Source organism: Helianthus annuus, chromosome 14 (assembly GCF_002127325.2).
Source record: "Helianthus annuus cultivar XRQ/B chromosome 14, HanXRQr2.0-SUNRISE, whole genome shotgun sequence".
Taxonomy (NCBI): Eukaryota; Viridiplantae; Streptophyta; class Magnoliopsida; order Asterales; family Asteraceae; genus Helianthus; species Helianthus annuus.
In genome coordinates this window covers 9,039,889-9,061,338 of record NC_035446.2, presented here as the reverse complement: position 1 = coordinate 9,061,338, position 21,450 = coordinate 9,039,889, and the positions used below count along the sequence as shown (strand labels likewise).

General features: G+C 35.9%; 3 protein-coding genes across 4 annotated transcripts; 2 read left to right on the top strand and 1 right to left on the bottom strand.

Moving 5' to 3' along the window:
* The first annotated feature begins 4,863 nt into the window (after positions 1–4,863).
* On the top strand, positions 4,864–8,836 carry LOC110908062 (histidinol-phosphate aminotransferase, chloroplastic). 2 transcript variants are annotated; one of them, XM_022152969.2, is made up of 10 exons: positions 4,864–5,099; positions 5,186–5,408; positions 6,357–6,440; positions 6,556–6,710; positions 6,820–6,917; positions 7,590–7,698; positions 7,842–7,999; positions 8,109–8,251; positions 8,335–8,475; positions 8,556–8,836. In XM_022152969.2, exons 2-10 carry the CDS (start codon positions 5,196–5,198, stop codon positions 8,685–8,687), a joined length of 1,233 nt encoding a protein of 410 aa, XP_022008661.1. In that variant the 5' UTR covers positions 4,864–5,099; positions 5,186–5,195; the 3' UTR covers positions 8,688–8,836. The 2 variants fall into 2 exon arrangements, with proteins under 2 accessions (XP_022008661.1, XP_022008660.1); XM_022152968.2 differs by having other exon boundaries at positions 4,865–5,099; positions 5,183–5,408.
* Positions 8,837–10,524: 1,688 nt separating this feature from the next.
* Positions 10,525–14,696, top strand: LOC110908061 (TVP38/TMEM64 family membrane protein slr0305). The gene is made up of 9 exons (XM_022152966.2): positions 10,525–10,761; positions 10,906–10,967; positions 11,686–11,740; positions 11,893–11,991; positions 12,087–12,173; positions 12,271–12,387; positions 12,490–12,582; positions 14,256–14,286; positions 14,372–14,696. The coding sequence occupies exons 1-9, from the start codon at positions 10,657–10,659 to the stop codon at positions 14,524–14,526; spliced, it is 804 nt and encodes a 267-aa protein (XP_022008658.1). The 5' UTR covers positions 10,525–10,656; the 3' UTR covers positions 14,527–14,696.
* Positions 14,697–17,589: 2,893 nt separating this feature from the next.
* LOC110906403 (hypersensitive-induced response protein 4) lies at positions 17,590–18,344 on the bottom strand. Its single transcript, XM_022151540.1, has 4 exons — positions 18,169–18,344; positions 17,965–18,055; positions 17,746–17,842; positions 17,590–17,630 (listed from the first exon to the last, which is right to left on the bottom strand). The coding sequence occupies exons 1-4, from the start codon at positions 18,342–18,344 to the stop codon at positions 17,590–17,592; spliced, it is 405 nt and encodes a 134-aa protein (XP_022007232.1).
* Between the last annotated feature and the right edge of the window lie 3,106 nt (positions 18,345–21,450).

Genomic DNA, 21,450 nt, shown 5'->3' with positions numbered 1-21,450 from the left:
GGACCGTATGGCTTAGACCTTGCGGTCCGTAAGCCATAGGCGGATCACCAGCAATCATTCCCCCCCCCCTTACGGTCCGTAAGACATACTCTTTACGGTCCGTAAGGGGTTAAAATTGTATCTTTTTTAAATGATTACTAAATCTTAGAAATTAATATCGAATCTTTTTTTTGGGTAAAATTAATATCGAATCTTTGGTAATTAATAACCTGACCCTTCGGGTTTGAAGGGGTAACTTTGCGATATGGCCCTTGATTAATTACAGTTAAGGACCTCGCGTTATTTACCCGTATCGTTAAGCCCCCGGTTAATTTATTTATTATCCGGAAAGTCTTATATTATATTATTGACGCTTTTAACCCTTCTCATACGAATTTGATCATAACTTTCTCGTTTTAAAACGGAACTTCGCGGAATTTATACAGTATATTCTGGTGAGCGTATAATACCGTTACAAAGCCTCGGGAACGTTAAAGGGTCACTCAGAGGTATAATTTAAACATGTTGACACGGTTAACCCCTGTAGCTCGTAATCTCTCACTTTCTTCCGCGTTTCGCTTCCGTATGATCCATGATTTATTCGTTTGAAGGTACGAGCATCATTTAGGGTTACTATACAGTATATTTACCCTTTGTTGACATTTATAACCCTCGAATTTACATACTTTCAAGGCTTGTCAAAATTAGTCCTTTATTAAATATCAATGCCACGTGTAATCAATTGACACGTGTTAACACATCATTGGACACAAAAATTCGAGGTGTTACAGCTGTGAAGAGGTGCCTTCGCTCCTAGGTGAGTTGGACAACTTACGGTAGGCGTCGGAAGGTCCTTGGTCGCTCATACTGTAAACTAACAAATAGTCAAATAACACACAACAATAAAATACAAATACGCACGTAGTTCCGTAATTTATTTCCTAACATATTGAATAATATCTTGGTGTCAGCAGAATACTTCTGGGACTGAATCAATGGCTTAGCTCTGATACCACCTTCTGTCGCAACCCCCGTCCCCTAATTACCCGGGAACGGGCGGCCGCGGCCATTTTCGGTGGTATCGATATTTATCATTTTGGCAGCGGAATTTACATTAGGATCGTGGTCAGGAAATATTTTATCAGAGTGAAATAGCACGTTTTTAATATATTAAACACATGGGAAAATCCCAATTTTCAAGTACACACATTTTTCATAGGGATAAACCCTATTTTATTTAAATATAACATCTCTTTATTTTAGGTAACTTTATAGCCACTTCTCCAAGCTTTCAGTGCTGTCCAGCTGGCTTTTAGAGTTAAATGCTTGGTTGGTCCCTGTGGTTTGCAAAAATTGCAGACTTGGTCCTAATGGTTTACTAATTACACTTGTGGTCCCTGTGGTTTTCAAAAATGCACTCGGTTGGTCCCCAGCCCTAACTTCAGTTAAATTTCTCAGTTAAGTCCATGTTAAATGACCAAAATACCCTTGTTTATTAACAAAACCCACTGCATCATCTTCATCACCATCATCGTCTTCATCTTCATCTCCATCATCATCTGCATCATCTTCATCAACATCATCATCTTCATCACAAACCCACACCATCATCATCTTCATCAGCCAGAGCCAAAAGATGTCAACGAAGGATTTAACTCGTAAATAAATAAAAACCACATGACAGTTCCAATCAAAAATTCAGCCTAAATCAATTGAATGATAGTTCCAAGACTCAATTCTGTGAATAAATAAAAGCAATTTCGTTGAATAGAATGAGGCTCAGATCTGTAAAAAAAAACAACCGGTACAGGCAATTAGAAACTCATCATCATCGCCCCTTTTATTAGAAACTCATCATCATCATCGCCCCTTTTATTCACTCACCGATTCACTCAGACAATTAGAAACTCATCATTCAGATTTGGTACAGACAATTAGAAACAATCGGTACAGACAATTAGAGGCTCAGACAATTAGAAACTCATCATCATCATCGCCCCTTTTATTCACTCACCGATTCACTCAGACAATTAGAAACAATAGGTACAGACAATTAGAGGCTCAGATCTGCCAAGACTTGGTATATCTCAACCACCGATTCACTCAGACAATTAGAAACTCATCATCATCGCCTCTCTCTGCTCCCTTTTCTCTGATCCCGCCGCCGCACACGGCGGCTATCTTGGTTTTCGAGGGGTATGGGGTGCGGCTTCACCTGCTCACCGAGAGAGACAAGGCATAGAGAGATGAAGGGGATGCAGGGTGTAGTTTCCGGAGCATAACCAGCCATCGGAATCTCCGGTCACCGGAGCTGAGGAAGAGACATGGAGTTTTGTGTGGTGAGTTAGGGTTTCTCCATAGAAAAGCAAAGAAATGATGGAGAAGATGATGTGCATGATTATAAAGATGATGCAGATTATAAAGAGAGTTAATAAGCAAGGGTATTTTGGTCATTTAACATGGACTTAACTGAGAAATTTAACTGATGTTAGGGCTAGGGACCAACCGAGTGCATTTTTGAAAACCACAGGGACCACGCGTGTAATTAGTAAACCATTGGGATCAAGTCTGCAATTTTTGAAAACCACAGTGACCAACCAAGCATTTAACTCTGGCTTTTATTTGGCTTTCACATTTTGTTACCTGAAACGCGTTTAAAAACATTTTGTCAGTGGGAAATACTGGTGAGCGAATCTCAGTTTAATCAAGATAAGTAAAACCATTGTACAGTATTGAGGGCGGTCGCGCAATTACATTTGTTTCCATCTACTTTAATTACCACCCACGGTACTGTCAACCCGACTTGTGGTCATGTTACTACTCACAATGTAGTAACAAATTTTGTATACAAAACCCCAACATACCGACGATAATTGTAGAATACAAATACTCAATCACTGTTTAATATAATGTAAAACATTTGAGGTTTTGTAAAAACAGGTTACAAAAAGGTTTACAAAAAGGAGATTACTCACAAAAAGGATTTACAAAAAGGAGATTACTCACATTGCTGTCTTAGGGTTTTCCTTAAGGATTTCCTGGTGATTATCTATTAAATACACAAATGCACATGCGTTAGTATAATAACCCAATATTTACATTAGTAATACCCTCCCCGAGACGGCATTCCAACGACTACGTCGGGCAAAACCTCGACAGCCGTTACGGAACCCTAGTCAATCGGGCAGCGTATCTAATACGTAACCGGGGTTATGATACTTACAACGAGGCAAGGCTTCGCTAATTAGGGGGGTATAATGCCCGAAAATCACTTTAACTATATAGAAATTCGAGAGAGAAGAGATTTGTGAACGAATTCGACTGAACATCCGATTGCATCTATTTATACGGCTGATCTCGCAGTCCCTCGCGGCCCGCGAAGACTCAAGGGTCGTCTTACGCGGCCCGCGACATAGGGTGGGTAGGCCCTAGCCTTGTCGGGTCACCGCTTTAGCTTCGACACGTACACGCCACGTGGCAGCTCCGGGCTGCGCCTCTTGTCCTATCGCTCGCGGCCCGCGTAAGACCATGCCTAGGTTTTCGCGGCCCGCCACAGACTAATAAAAATCGTTTTTAATTAATTTTAATAAAAATAAAGGTATTTGGGACCTGTTTTCGTATACGGGGCCTATTTTATGACGTATATGTATATTTTAAATATTTTTAGGGTGTCGAAAAAAAATTAGGAGGGTTGTTATACATCCCACTATTATTCTAGAGGCTGTTGCGTCACAGGATCTCTGGATCTGGCATGATTTTTTTGGTCTACCTGGTTCGCTCAATGACCTTAGCATCATATACCAGTCACAGATATTTGACGATGTAGTGGCGGGAACAGGTCCAGACACAAGTTTTACGATTTCGGGGGTGGAATACAGGCGAGGTTACTACTTAGGAGATGGAATATACCCAACGTACTCGACAATCGTTAAAACTATTCCGCACCCGACAGACGAAAAAAGAAAAAAAATTGCGAACTATCAAGAGGGTGCGAGAAAAGATATTGAACGGGTTTTTGGTGTTCTAAAAAAATGGCATATCATTGAACATCCAGCACGCTCGGCTACACCAAAGAGGTTACGACACATTATGTACGCCTGTATCATGCTTCATAACATTGTCATTGAAGACGAAGGTAGGGCGATGTGCGAGTACTACGAAAACGCGTCTACCGGAAATTCTGTTCTTGTTAGTTTGGAACAACAAGATTTGAACATGTTCTCTTTACGTAACGAGTACACACATCATAATCTACAAACGGACTTGATGGAGTACATTTGGAACAACGCTCAAAACGAACCAGACGACCACATGCAGGACGAAGACTAGTAGCTTTTTTAATATTTTTTTTAATCCTTTGGACTTTTTAAGTTTATGTTTTTTTTTTAATTTATTAGGATTTTTTTAAGTTTATGTTTTTTTAAGTTTATGTTTAGGATTTTTTTTAAGTTTATGTTTTTTTTTTTTTTAAGTTTATGTTTAAGTTTATGTATTGTGTTTTAATATTAATAAAAATATTTTTTTAATTTATTTGTTAAATGTTAAAAATAGTGAAAGATTAAAAAAATAAAAAAGTGGTGGGGTAGGATTATCTAGAACCATCCTTTCATTTCCACTAAATTTGTGGGATAGACCATCCTCCCAAAAATGGTGATGTGACGATAACGTGACGGATCATCCTCCCTTGAAGTATCATCTCCGTATTATATAGCCTAACTAAATATAATGACGACGATGATTACTTTTGTTGTTGTGTATATTTGCATTTAAATTTTGTTAAATATTCACCCAATCCTGCTGTGTACTTTTAGGTTTTCTTTTACACGAGCCGATACCAATCGAGTACGTGATTTATTGGCCCCTAGTTAACATAAACGGCCGTTCAAAAAAAAAAAAAAGTTAACATAAACGGACAAACCACAAGTCCTCCAGTGTATCAAATTGGCCTTTCTTGTTGTCTGTCTAGGGAGATAGAGCAGAGCAGCATCTTCTTCACATATCAGACTCTCCTACTCCATTAATTCAGTATTTATGACACTTTATTGTTGTTAATCCTGACCCATATTTATGATATTTTAGTCTTCATCTCCATAATCCCTTTTTCTTCTGGACGAAATTAGGTTTGTTCTCTTCAATTAATCTGTCTCTCATTCTTTTAACCCATATGTGTTTTTAATCATTTTATTATTATATAAACATGCAGCAGATTAGTGGAAATGATCAAGGGTTCATCTCTTTCTACAATCAAATCCAACGACGGGTTTTGCGTGCACAAAACCCATTTTGCAATTTCAAAATATCAGAAGAAAAGGTTCAATTGTGTGGCATCTGTTTCTAGTGTCGAACAACAATTGAAGTTGACTGGTGATTCGTTTATTAGACCCCATCTTAGAGAGTTGTCTCCATATCAGCCTATATTGCCCTTTGAGGTACTCTTTTCTTTTAACCCATTTGTAGAAAAATACCAATGTGTTTGTTGTACATGTTCCATATGGGTGGTTGTGGTTGTGTTCAATGTTTTCAGAAACGGAGTCGAACCGGTCTTCTCACCGGTTCAATGGTCCGACTGGTCGGACCGGACGTAAGAACAACATGATGGTATCATAAATGTTATAAAAATTAATAATGTTAAATCTGAAAAAATATATATCAAAAACTGGTCCAACCCTTCCAAAAACCGGTTGTGTTTGTTATTATTGGAGGAAGGGTATTTTGGACAAATGAGTAACAGTTAAAGGTTGGGTAATCCCAGTCTCATGTCCGATTAGAAAAGAAAGCGTGTCTGTCACACCGGGTATGTTATTCAATACCTATTGGGTTCATGGGTATCGGATATACCCGTTTATGGTCTTATATGGTTAAAGTTTACCTGTTTAGACTTTGGATGTTCATTCCCAATCTTTTACTAACCTCAAAAGTCAAAAGCCAACTTGAAACATGAAATATTAAACTACATTTCTAACAATTTGGTAATTTTAATGATTTCAAGTTTCTAATGATTCATGATTGTATAATATATTTGGTTTCGATGTGGGTAAACGGGTTCGGTAACTAAGCGGATATAACAAAATACCATTACCCGTCTCAAACCTGTGAAAGTTTTAAAACTAATTTCATACCCGAATGCCTGTGCCAAATATATAGGGTTTTCCCGTCAGGTTTGGGTTCGTTCGTCACCTCTAGCAAAACATGCAGTCTCACACTCTGCCATTCTTTTAGAAAAATTTAAGTATTACTTACTCATCAAGTGAGATTCAGAGGTCAAATTAATGATCATTTACATAATGAATCATTTTGATAATTGTTTAGTCAACGTTTGAAGTCTTTAAAGCTTTTAATTAACCTACAGTTGTATGGAATCATGCATGGTTGTACAGGTTCTGTCAACTCGTCTTGGTCGGAAGCCTGAAGATATTGTAAAGTTAGATGCAAATGAGAACCCATATGGTCCACCTCCAGAAGTAAACTTTCTTATATATGACCTCTCTATATTGATAATTAATTAATATAACATGTCATGTTTGTATATATGTTTGTCGATATTTCTTTATGTATATCTTGATAAAAATCTTTTAGGTTTTTGAGGCATTGGGGAACTTGAAATTTCCTTATATTTATCCTGACCCTGAAAGCCGCACATTGCGCGGGGCCCTTGCTAAAGATTCCGGTCTTGAATCTGAATATATTCTTGTAGGGTGTGGGGCTGATGAGCTAATTGATCTCATTATGCGGTAAGTCCTACGCTTTCTTACGGTCCCAATTTCTAATTATTTATGACTTGCATATTTTTTATCACTTTTTTTCCCTCTAAAGTTCTGATTTTTTTTTTTTATGTCACAGGTGTGTACTAGATCCTGGTGACAGTATTGTTGATTGTCCCCCAACCTTTACAATGTATGAATTTGACGCAGCGGTCAATTGTGCACGTGTTATAAAGGGTAGCTATTTACTTCTCTGTTGATTATATATCTGATTTTCTGAATACTATTCAGAAAATCAGGTATATAATCTTGGTTTTAAAAAGCGGGCGCGCCTAGGCGCAAGGCGCAGGGCCTGGGGCTTTTTTGCTTCTCGCCTTGTTTAATTACAGGAAGCGACCAAAAGGCGCATTTTTTGATGTTTTTTTGTGGGCTTTTTGGCCTGAGGCGCGCGCCTCATGTAACTTAGGCGTTTTACTGCATAAAAATGTTGTACCTTGGGTTTTTTTTGACTTGTACATGTAATCAAAATGGTATAAAAGCCTTACTTATAGCTATATTTTGGTTAAAGGAAGCTAAAAACCTATGGGATATATAAAAAAAAAGATATAAACATCTTGCGCCTCGGGTACGAAAAGCCCACCGCTTTTGTGCTTTGTGCTTCGCGCCTCAATTTTAGACCTCGTCGCTTTTGTGCGCCTCTCGCTTTTTAAAACCAAGTATATTATTAGGAAAATTAACTAAAAATCCACTGGTGAACTGTTTGAAAGGCGTCCAAAGTGTATATTTAATCCATATAACTTTCTAAATCGCTTTGTTAAATTAATTCGTTGATTGGAATAATATAGTTTGTTTTCGTACCCATATTAACATAATTACTTAATGCTTTCTGATTAACTATACACTATACAGTACCTCGGAAGATGGACTTTAGTTTGGATGTACAAAAGATTACTGAAGTTATTGAGCGTGAGAAACCAAAGATCATTTTTCTAACTTCTCCTAACAATCCAGATGGGAGGTAATCGTTAATTTCTGCTAATATATATTTTTTATACTCTAATTTATTCTAAAATATTTAAAACTTATTTATGAGCTTCATATAGGAGATTTAGGTGATGTTGCTAATTGTAATATTTTGTGTTTTTATGTATCATGTGACAGTGTGATCAATGATGACGTTTTACTGAAGATACTTGATCTACCAATACTTGTTGTACTGGATGAAGCCTATATTGAATTTTCAGGACTTGAATCTAAGATGGAATGGGTGAAGAAGCATGAGAATCTTATTGTTCTTCGGACATTTAGTAAAAGAGCAGGTACATTCTTGCAGTTTCTATGAATTTCGTCCGTATAATTATGTGTGAATGTGACAGAAAATAACGACTGTATGGTTTTGTTTACTTGACCCGTTTGGGATATAATCAGGCCTAGCTGGACTACGAGTGGGATATGGTGCGTTTCCGTTGAGTATAATTGAGTACCTATGGAGGGCAAAGCAACCGTATAACGTGTCCGTTGCTGCTGAAGTGTCTGCATGTGCGGCATTGCAGAATCCCGGATATTTGGAGGTAAAATACCTGTCGGATTGTTCATATCGTCAATCAAAGTATAATTTAGCTTCCTTTTTTAATAATTAATTTTCAAATTACAGAAAGTTAAAGTTGCTCTGGTACAAGAAAGAGAGAGGCTTTTTAAGCTTTTGAAACAAGTGCCGTTTCTTAACCCGTATCCAAGCTATTCGAATTTTATTCTTTGTGAGGTTACTGATGGAAAGGATGCTAAGAAGCTAAAGGTACAACTTCTGTTATGCTTCTGGAAATCTATATTGAAGTTAATAAAATAACATATTGACGTGTGTTTGGATATTTACAGGAAGACCTAGCGAAAATGGGTGTGATGATACGCCACTACAGCAACAAAGAACTGAAGGGTTATGTTCGTGTTTCGGTTGGTAAACCTGAACAAACCGATGCTTTAATGGACTGCATCGCTCGTTTATCTTGATTAGACATGAAGATTGTTTGTTTCTTGTTTTTGTTTCTAAAAACACTAATAATGGGTTTGGAAGATAATCCCTTGTGTAGTAGAATCATTTAAGACATCAAATGTCACCATTTTCTGATAAAAGTGTTCAGAACTTGCAATTTCTTGCACACCATATTGTTCACAAAAACACGGCATGTATTAGTTTCTTCCGCTGTATAGTCATTCCCAACCCGCTTATGCTTTGTATGACCTCTTTAACTGAATCCACCCTACGTTCGTGGATATTTTTAGCCACCAAAACACTCGACGCCAAACCTCTCTTGCTGCTTGACAACGAATAAGTAAATCATGTGTACTACCTGATATGCGTTTCGAAATCTTTCCTTTCTTGTACAAGATTCTAAGGTCCTTCGTCCGAGTATACCTCTCACGGACACTCCTCTGGCTACTATGCAAATGAGAATCATTCATCAAAATACTGTAATGGTTAAGATTGAGGCGTTGACAAAATTCTAACAGAAAGATTAGGGTGGAGGGTATCATTCAAACACTTTAGGGTGTTTGAGTTTTCTCTTCCCAATAATCTCATGCCATGTCAACCCCCCGGTCACTTCGACCCCCCTAAAAAATTAATGGAAAGGATAAAAGAGGTGTGTTTGGTGCTCATTGTACATCTTGTGTCCATCCATACAAGGTGTAAATGTCTTATTTGTTTGATCAATTTTATAAGTTAAAACAGTACTAGACTTTTTTTTTTCCTACAATATCTTTAAAATAGTATTCTTCAAAAAATATGTATTCTCTTTAATTTAACATTAGTCTTGACATATTTATTAAAAATACGCTTTTAAGGTTTTCGTGCATTGTTAGTACAATGGTGTATTTAACTCATTACAACTCTGCATGAAGCCTGTTACGATGATATGTGTGACTCATTACAATATTGTACCAAACTTTTGTAATTCTTGTTCATTTTGTTAGTGAGTTTTGTTGCATAAAGTGGCACAAATTATAAAACTACATTCATTCTTTGAGATCTATTCCGTGATTAGTTATTGTCATCATCATCATACTCAGTAAATCTCATCAATAATAAAGCTAAGGTAGGGTTTGAGGAGGATAAGATGTAAATAACCTTACTTTTACCCTGTAAGAATAGAGATACTACTTCCAGTGAGACTTCCGGCTCGATGGTAGTTTTGTATCAAGCCTTGGACATAAAGCACATAACACTCGGCAATTAAGACAAGGCCAATTAGTGCATGTACTCTCTAACATGGTGCATGATTAACCATCATCCTCTTTTAACATTATTTTCACGAAATTAGTAAATAACATTAAAATTAATGCATTTTCACTTTTGCCCCCCGAGCGCCCACATATATACATTATATACGCATACCGCAAGCGGGTCGTTCGTGATTAATTATTCTAATGTGTTTTAATCACACAAATATCATTACTCATCAAAAACATCGCATCTGATGACACGATATACACATATTTTCCCAAATAAGTTGTAGCGCACTATTATCAAGATGTATACACAGTGGTGTTTATGTTCATCACGTAAAGTTAACACTATGTTCCCGAGTCTCATTTAACATGGGGAGGGGAAGGAAAATTTTCTCTCCTACTCTTCAGTTTTGAAGGATGAATATATGGTCATATTTTCTTCCATTTTCCCTCATTTTCTCTCCTCTCCCCTGTTAAATGAGACTCGGGAACAGAGTGTAAGAGTTCGAGTCGAGTGTGTAGGGCCTTAAAAAAATTAATATTTTTTTATGTACACGTGTCATACTATAAATGTATCACAAAATTCACATACACATGAAGCTGAAAATAACGGTTTGGGGATGTTGTTGCACATCACCTCACATAACGTAAACAAAACACAAGGGTTTGAAGCCACCCCACCCCACCATCACCATCACAATAGCAGATGCAAAATTGCAAATCAAACAAATAAAATCAAGATTTATTATTAATGGCGTCGTCTTCGTTCAATTGGGTCTCTGTTCTTAGAATCACTCTCCTCATTTTCCTCATCGCCGGTATCACTGTCGCCTGTTATACTTTCCCCGTTGAAAAGGTTGCTTATTATCCTTTCATTCTTTCTTGCATTTCGAATAATATATTGCCTTTAATCATCATCATTTATATATTCGTTGATCCATTTTCTCATGATCTAAAACCATATTCAATTTCTTTTTGATTTATTGTTTTGTATATATAGGCTTTGAAGGCTTTCTTGTTATGGGTGGAAGAAGATCTTGGTCCTTGGGGTCCTTTTGTATTGTAAGTATCATCATTTACTAACAATGGTGTCCGCCACACTTAAACTTGTGCAACCCGCTACATGGTATCTAAACTAAGTCAAACGGGCTGCAATTTAGTTGTAAACGTGTTAAATGGGTTGGTGGATCGTAATAAATGTGTTAAATTGGTTGATGGGGCGACATTTTGGTTAAACAGATTAAACGGGTCAACCCTTACACGAGCCATATAATTATACCGGCAAACTTGTGTATCTTAACTAGTCTTTTTTTTTTTTAAATTTTTATCTTCTATGTTACTTGTCACATTACTTGTCGGGATATTAATTTCTAAATTTCCTGTTATGAATTTACATCAAGATAGTTGGTAAACGGGCAACAAGTTGTGCCGCTACCCCTCAATTATATGGGTTGGTGGGTTGTATTTAAGTTGTATATGTGTTAAATGGGTTGGCGGGTTGTAACAAATGGATTAAATGGGTTGACAGAGTGACCTTTAAATAGGTCACCCCAAACACGACCCGCTCAATTATATGGGTTAAACACGCAACCCTAACACAACCTGTTTATTAAAAGGGTTAAACATGTCACAACCCAGATGTGACCAGCTTATTATACGGGTCAGATGTGACAACCCAAAACTTGATTATTTTCATGTCGTGTCAGGAACTGTCACCCCTAAATTATAAGTTGAACCTCTTCGGTATTTTTTTTAAATTGTTTTATATTCCACGGTGCAGGGCTTTTGCGTATGTTCCTCTTACAGTTCTTGCAGTTCCTGCATCCGTACTTACTGTAAGATCCTGTCCCCATACGGCCACACCCCAATGCATCCTCCACAAAAAAAAAAAAAAAATTAATCACTGTTCGGTTTATTCATATAATTCTAAATGCATCTTTTTTTTTTTGTCTTTTTGACAAATCTTTATTACTGACGTTACTTCTAGCTCGGTGGTGGTTATCTGTTTGGTTTGGCTACGGGTTTTCTTGCTGATTCTACCGGTGCTGTCCTCGGTGCTACTGCAGCATTCCTTCTTGGCAGAACAGTAAGTTTTATCTTTTATGTTCTCCGAGATTCTTGTTCTTTGTTGATCTTATGTAAAACGTTGTTAATCGTGTTTCTCCTTAAGCTTTTTTGCAGATTGGGAGACCGTATGTCATTGCTAAGCTGGGTGATTATCCACAGTTTCGAGCAATAGCAATTGCTATTGAAAAATCCGGATTTAAGGTTTGTTTTAAAAAACCATTTTGACCTGTTTAATGATATTTTCAAATGCCGTTTTTATATGGTTGTCTGATATTGAGCGGTTTTCTTATATTGGCAGATCGTGCTGCTGCTTCGGCTTGTCCCGTTACTTCCATTTAACATGATGAATTACCTTTTGTCTGTAACGCCAATTTCCATATGCGAGTATGTGATGGCTTCATGGTTGGGAATGATGGTATTATCACTTCACTAAACTTTTTATCTTTAAAAAAAGTTTTTTTTTTTTTTTTTTTTTTTGTTAATGCTGACTTGCTGAAATTTATTATCTTTGGTACAGCCAATTACCTTTGCGCTTGTATATTGTGGAACAACTTTGAAGAACCTATCTGATGTTACTCATGGTTGGGGTCCCTTCTCAAAAACTCGTTGGGTAAGAGTTGCCTTCTTTGTGTTAGTCTTATATATATGTGTGTATGATAGGGTTAGAACAGATTTAGAGAAGAAGAAGCTAAAGAGAAAGATAATTTCACCAAATCTGTTACTATTATTCCTTCATACGTTTAACATAAATAGATATGCAAGTTACAATCATACCCCTTGCATAATAGAAAATAACAAAAAATACCCTCAAACTAGAAATCAAAGTTTAGATACTAAAAACATAAATAAATAACGTAGCAGTGTATGTGTGTGTGTGTGTGTGTGTGAGAGAGAGAGAGAGAGAGAGAGAGAGGGAATTGTGTGTATGTGAGAGAGGGGGGGGGGGGGGGACCGGTTAATGCAGACTACAACCAAAATCTACATGGAGAATTGTAGAAACCACATAAATAGGCGGACCTATTGCTTTTAACATGGGAAGCGTTCAATACACAACCAAATTTAACTAGGGCACTGTAAGGGGCGGACCTAGCATGTGACTAGGGGTAGCGGCCGCTACCCTTGAAGCTCCGGCGATAATGTAAATTTTGGAAAAGTTTGACTTTTTTTTATTTCGTTACGCATTTTTATATGAAACGTTGCCCTTATAAAGATTTTCTAGATCCGCCACCGGTAAAAAAGCAAACCTATTGCTTTAATATGGGGGGGGCGTCCAATACGAAACTAATTTTAAACACGAGAACCATATAAACACTTGTACTTAGTGCATTGAAGATACCATGGGATAGAGAAAGAGAGGCGATTATGTAGTTACGTAACTCTGCTTGAATGTATCAGAATTTAAGCAATAGGTGCATGTGTTTATGCGGTTTACGCAGTTCTCTACTAAAAACTGGTTTTTGCTTCTCCAAGTGATGAAATGTTAACTTTTTGTTTGACTTGTGAATAGGGATGGCAAAAATACCCGAGCCCGACGGGTATATCTGAAACCCCAAGCTTTTGGGACGGGTATACCCGATACCCAACGGGTATTGGGTCGGGTATGAGTATGGAAAAAAAATTCGCGGGTATTGGACGGGTATGGGATTAGACGATACCCGACCCGATTACCCGAAATTATATACCCGTTTATCCGAAACTATTTACCCGTTTACCCGAAATATATAGCCGAAACTTTTAAGTTTTATATTTATTTTCCTTTAACTATAGTTTAGTAGTGTTTCATATTCTTGTAGCTTTATTATTTGAAAAATAAACTCTTCATTCGAAATATATATTTTGATTGCATTATTCATATTTATATGTTATGAAATACATGGCATTATTCATATTTATATGTTATGAAATACAAAATTATTTTTTGAGATTAGTATTATAACATATTTGTATTTTTTTATTTATCAAATTTTATTATGGTGATAATGATATGCATGTTATTTATCATAATTTAATATATTATATAGATTTTTAAAACATAAAATTATAAAGGAAAGTAAAAAATATTTATACATGAAAATCGCAACGGGTATGCCCGATACCCGAGGGGTAAATACCCGCCAAATACCCGACGGGTAATGGGCCGGGTATGGGACAAGATATTACAACCGGGTATGGATGCGGGATTAGCTATACCCTACCCGTTGCCATCCCTACGAGTTGTGAATCAAACAAAATCCTTTTCCGTTGGATATTGACAGTTGCTATATTTCCTTTTGGTTTATGCAGGCATTTGTTATTCTAAGCTGTATGGTGTCATGTAAGTTGCTGCATAATCAATCATGTTCCAAAACAATTGCATTTTTCGGTTTGATGCATAAAAACACTTTTTAATTTGTTTTCAGTGATCCTAATGCTGATTGTTACCAAAGTTGCCAAGTCAGCGCTCGAGAAAGCTTTGGCTGAAGGCGTTGATATAGTTGGCAGTGGCGCTGAGAGCTCGTCTGCTGTGGAGGAAGCTCGGGTAGATATCCATGACCCGCTACTCGTCAAAGGTTGATTCTTTATTTCAAACAATAAATCGCAGAGAATTTTATGTTTTTCTTAATATATTTTTTATTAAGTTATGTATATAGTTGAATTTCCTTAGGCAAAATGTTGTCATCTTCCCATTTTACTAGTAACTTTTTAGCTCCAACAATAATCAATATTACAAGCATTATTTTTGTTTCATTTTTGGAGTATTCAAGTTCTGATGTTTATTGAGATTTTCCTGTCAAAAAACACGCCCCAGGTCGCGCTTCAGGGGGTCGCGAGCCTCAGGCTTTTTGAAGTTTTTTTCTTGTCGTCTCACGCCCGTGGCACACGTTTTTATCCACTTCTTTTTTTTTTGTTTTTCCAATGGCTCTGTCTGATCCTAATACTACTGCAAATTTTTTTGGCACCCATATATAACTTCTAAATGAATCTGCAAGTTTGATTTTAAATTGCCAACGTGTCCCAAGGTGTAACATCTGGCACATGCAGGGGCGGAACCAGAGGGGGGTCAAGAGGGTCCGTTGACCTTCTGGTCACCACAACTTTTTGAATTTTTATTTATAAATTTTGAGTTTTTGAAGAACAAACTTAGAGATGGACCCCCTAATTTGAACCAGTATAGAATATAAGCTTATGATGACCCCCTAACTAAATCGTTCTGGTTCCGTCACTGGGCACACGCATCATATAAACCAACATTGTTTGCTTTGTCTATAAGAAGCTCATTGCTTTGTTTTCTAGTTACTTGGGTGAGCTTCAGAGGTCACCTATCTTGAATTGCTGGTACACAAACACTCTTAGCTATGTAGTTCTCTTTTCATAAAAGGTTCGAGTCCATTTAAAAAAAATACAAATTGATCAAAATGTGTTCATCTTTTTAGTTAGTATTTTGGACCAAAATAGACCCCAATTCTTCAATCCTAAATCAATAATAAAATAGGATTTTGAACTAAACAATCACACTCTTGTTCCAAGTTGCGGCATATTTGCTGTTCAAAGGGTTGATTCATGTTATCTTTTATTATTTTGAACGAGTTAAATACTCAAATAAGTAACATAAAAATTATTTATGTACATGAATATCCTAAAATAAGCATCTTTTCTTATATAATAAAAAATGTACCAACAATATCTTTTAATAATATATAAAGAGATATTTAAATCCATTATAAAAGTAATTCTTCAATGAAATATATATGAAAAGAACAAAAAAGTCTTTATCTTTTCGTATAGTTAGTTCAACTAATGACTAAATCTATCTAATGCTATTAAAATACAACTCTGATTAATATTTAATAGTGATAGTTTCAATCATATTTTCTAATAATATCTTATTTATCATTTAATTTGATTGGTGTATAATAACATCAATACCGATATTCTTTTTTATGATTGGATGGATGTAAATTACGTATCGATATCATTTGCGCATGTCATGATTTTAAGATGATGGACATTTTTGTTTATTTAGATAAGATACAACATGTTAAAACTTAGTACAAGCCGTTAATGCATATAACCCAACCACCACCATCACTGCCTCACAACAACCCCCGTCTCCACCATCACCGCACCACCACCACCACTACCAACAACAACCACCACCACCACCACCTCCACCACCACTGTCCATAACAACCATCGCTTCCACCATCACCTCACCTCCACCACGACTGCCCACAACAACCGCCACCTCCATTATGACCCCATTTCCACCGCCACTACCAAACAACCAACGCCTCCACCGTCACCCCACCCCACCACCTCCACCGCAACTGCCCAAGTTAGAGAGAGAGAGATGCGGGAAAGATGTTTGGAGAGAGAGAAAGAGTGGAGTGGGTGGGGTTAAAGGTTTATTAATTTTTTTAGTTTTTATTGGAAGGTTAAAAAGAAAATTAAAAATAAAAAAATGGGTAAAATGTCTAATTGCCCATGAGTTAACGCTTAATTTTAAACGGTGTTAGTAATTTAAATAAAAATGACAATAAAATGCAAATGCCAAGGACTTAAATGCACAAAATATAATTTTAGATAGAATAAACAATTATGACCAAACTCATGGACAATTTTGGCATTTTACTCTATTTAATTATTTGTTTATTTGTTTAGTCAACTTTATTTATTTGCATCATTTGTTTGCATTACACAACATCCAACAGCCTGGTTGGTGGCGTATTTCACATGGATACGGATGTAGGGATAGTAAGAGACTTAAGAGTTGATAATTTGAAATAATTCGTATTAGAAAAGGTTCGATTCTAATTATACAAAATCAATAATTGCTGAGATATATAAACTAAAATGGTTCGATTTTAATTATACAAAATCAATAATTGCTGAGATATATAAACTAAAATAAACTAGCTACAAATAAAAAAAAAAATTCAATGGGAGAAATTCATAGTCACACTTCTTGTAATTTATTTTATAAAAGAACTAGTTTAAGATCCCGTGTATTACACGGGTTGTATAAAGAAAATACTTCTTATAAATCTATTTATTTGATAAATTACACATAAATATAGATGCTACTATACTCGCAATTGGTTCCCGTATTACGATTATTAACAAATTTTAACACCCCATACTCTTTAACACGAAGTTGCTTCTCATTAACAAATAATTAAGAAAAATTACATGTCATTTTATATAATATATTTTACTTTAAACAACTTGATTCCTTTGCCAAAATTTATCAGATCAATAACATCAAAAATATGGATGAAGCACAGACCAATCAGATTAATAAAAATCAACCAACTATCACATATTAAAAAAACCAACCATCACACATTTGTAGATAATAACCATCAACTAATTGTCATATTATAACCTTAATCATTATTACTTTTTGAATCTTGCAAGCTTCTCACCAGAATTGGTATCCTAAATGCATTGAGGGTAAACTTGTCATTCTACTAAAAAAAATCTGCAATAAACATTTGTCTGTATTTTTGTGGACAATAATCTTTGGACAGAGAGAGGATCTCTTGATTTACCAACTAACCCGTTAGAAATAACACGAAGGTCACAATCATATTCAACCACATCAAAGAGGATGAAAAACAAAGGTCTCACTAACTATTTACTGCAATATATGTTCAATAAACACATCCTGTAAACTGGCTACAAATAATATTATTACTAAGACTCATTCATCATTTTAAGTCTTAAATTATATAACCACGCGATGTTTGAAAATACAAAAGTTGTTGTCCAGATAGGCAAAACAAACAATTACCTGCATTGATCTCATTCATTGCTCCACGCACAGAGGGATCAAGTATGATGTCGACCATCAGTATGTGCTTTATTGTGCACCCATATTCTACCATCACCTGACATATAATAGCACAGCCTGAAAATATCTCAAAGTTTAGGGTAACCTTGATCGATGAGCGACAAAATCGTAATTTTGTATGCCCATAAACCATGAACATATATGATTTCTAAAGTATACCTTCTCAAGTTCCTCCAATACAGTTTTTGCAACTTCATTCTTCTGCTCAAAGAGTTGATCCAAAGTCATTCTTGGAACCTGTGCTCGATAGCTGCAACAAATTTTATCATTTAAAACACTAATTTTTTTAATTAAAGATTTGACAATTTTGAACAATGTGTGTTTTGGGAACACGGTCAGACATGTTTTGATCTATTATCCAACGTGATCGAGTTATCTTTCCATGTCTTGTGATATAGGAGCTGGAAAAGAAGTAAGTATTTACCATCAAAAATATAAGGTTGAATTTGTTCTGCAGGGTTCTGCAACTCGTAGAATGCATCATCAGCACTTTGCTTTATTACTTGGTACTGAATCGATGAAATTATCTTAACAAACATGTTTCCATGCAAACAAAGCAATGCTAAAAGATATGAATGTTTAAGTTCCAAGCCTAAAAGACATATCATAGATATCATCAGGGATGAGCTCGGTACCAACCGGTACCGAAAATCTCCAAAAGTGGGTACCGGTACCGAATATACCCGGTATGGTACGGTTCGATACCGGTATTTGAAGGTAAAAACCGGTAACCTACCGGAACCATACCGAAAATGTCAAAACTTGGTACCGAAAATGTCAAAAGTCGGTACCAAAAATGTATCGGGTTCAGTAAATTCGGTACCGGTACTTGGTACCATTTGCTCATCCCTAGATATCATTGTGAGTTCTAAACCTTTCTCACATGAATTTGTTTACATTTCATGTAGCCATGTAGGTGATATATGGTAACATAACATATGAACCCTCAATTTAAGGACTAAGTCTGTTATACAAAAGGTTTCAGGAAGTTGTAGCATTTATAAATATTTATGAAAGACTCATCTGACCATTTTCCTTTATAATGTATTAACAAATTAATATGCTAACTATGTATGTAATTTATACAAAAAAAACCAAGTCACTCTGTTCGTTCGTGAACCAACTCCACCCACCTTGACTTGACCCGTTAGTCAGTCCATAGCAGTGAGGAGTTAAAAATACGGGTGTCAACTACTTGCATCGTGATGAGAACATTTTTATTTAAAAGCCTTACAATCTTAATTATCTTGTCTACATGGATCACCAGAATCAACCCACTCTTCAACAACTAGTAAAACCATAAATAATAAAAAAACTACAGGTCAAACTAAATGATAATATAATTTCATTTAAACCTGACAATCTTGACCCGAAGAGGAGCAAAATGGGTTGGATTGGGTAAATAATAACTTCAGTATATTGAGCTGGACTTGGCACTCATTTAAAGATAGCCCATTTGTATAACCAAGGGTTCAAATTGTCGCCTCTAGCCGCAATGTAAAAGGCAATGTTACCTGAAGGCAATATGCGTATGCTAAACCAGCACATGTGCTTAAACATAATACAGTTCCCCACCTTCTTGTGTTTGTTTTCTCTTCTTCATATACCATATAAGCACGAAAACCCAAAGGAATAGAAACACCAAAGGGTCCACACTAAATATGCTTAAATGACCATAGCTTAATTCACCTTAAAAATATTACCTTTTTTTTAACCTGGTGGGCCCACACTAAATACGCGTAAATGACGCAACCATATAGGATTTGACAAATATTCTGAGAACACTAACCAGGGTAATGGTGGCAGGCATGCCAAGGCTTTGTGAAGAAAATGGTCTTGCATCTATATCATTTTCTATTAGCACAACCTCACAACCTATACCATTTGGTCAGTTAAATTAGAATTCCCGAAAAGAAAACCCATATATATTTAATAAGCAGATACATTACAAATATAACATACCTTTGTTTTAGTTTCTCAATCACCAATATCTCCTATTGTGCAAACATAATGACCGGAAAGGTATTTAGATTGGCAATCCCATGTATGACAGCAACAATAATTCTTTTGTCAAGAAGATTCCCGTGTTTGCGAGTTTGAATTCGTATCTTAGGAGATCTTCGATCCTTAAAGCCAAATATGCATAATATATGCATTCGATTGATACGGGTTGGGTCAATATCCATTTGAATAATAGATTACTATCATAACTCAGTTTGTCAAAAATGCATAAATTAACATAGTTCAACATGATAAGTTAAAGGCAATGTACCTTTGTATTTGAGTTGAGATCGGAAGCCCACCTTAAACAAAGGATTCCATAGAATTGAGATCACAATCGTTAATGTTGCAACTAATATTTTTTTTTCAAAAAAAAATTAGTAAAAGATAAAAAGGAAGTGAAGTGGGTTGAGATACCTTCATTGCATTAGGATGTGTAGCAATGCTTACGATCATGGCACCAGAGAGACTTGGGAAGGCTTTATTTTGGAAACGTTCACCAAATTTTCATGGATTTTGGTCTCTAGATGGCTGATGACCGGCCAACACTTAAAGTTGTCATGACAGAAGCTTTTGAGATATTTCCTTCAAGACATACATGTACAACAAATGAGGAACCACCATACATATAATTAAATACGAAGCTAGAACAGAACTACTTCTGTTTAGAAGTGAAAAATAGACGAACCTGGATGACAAAAAGAATATATGCGAGCTGATTTCCTGATTCATTGACAGGACCTGTACACAAAAAACTTAAAAATATAAATACATCTTAACGTATAAACCGCAAATCCTAAACAATACATCAAAAACTTGTGTAAATAACTAAACACTCATGTATTAAAATAAACCGCAAATCCTAAACAATACATCAAAAACTTGTGTAAATAACTAAACATTCATGTATTAAAAAGCGAGTAAAATCAAACCTTATAAAAAGATAACGCCACATTAGAGGAATGATATCATTATCAAGTACATAATTAAAAGCTCCAATTCGACTAAACCGATACCAATCATGGGTAAAACACTCTCATTTAGGTACTGCATAAAACATCATCGATAAAAACTTACAATCACAATCATAAAAATTCATTTCACCAAAATTAAACCTAACCTAAACATTTAACAGTTACAAATTCTTTTAATCTGAAAACAAATAATATATTTGTAACAAAACATCAAGCAGTTACATATTCTCTAAATCCCAAAACAAATAATCCAATTGTAACAATGGTTTTCGAAGGCACACCGACAACCCTAAAGGCTTTAGAAATATGAAGCATAGAGAGACAATACAGAGTAAAACAGTAATCCGTAACTTGAAAAACATTCACAAAAATGATAGAACAAAAATAAAACAAATCGATCCAGTGCTAAACAATTAGGGTTATAACAGATTCACATACCAGTTAAAATAGATTCAAAATCGAAATCGGATCGTCACCGGGAGACAAAGAAGAGCACGTGAGATGAAGAAGACAAAAGAGCAGGTGGATAAAATCTAGGGTTCCTTGAACATACCAGGATAAGAGGAAATCGACATAGATGAATTCAAGAGATGAAGTCGCCATAGATGAAGTCGCGATAAATCAAAACTGGATTCAAACAGCAAGGTTTAGTTTTAAGCCCTAATCTGGG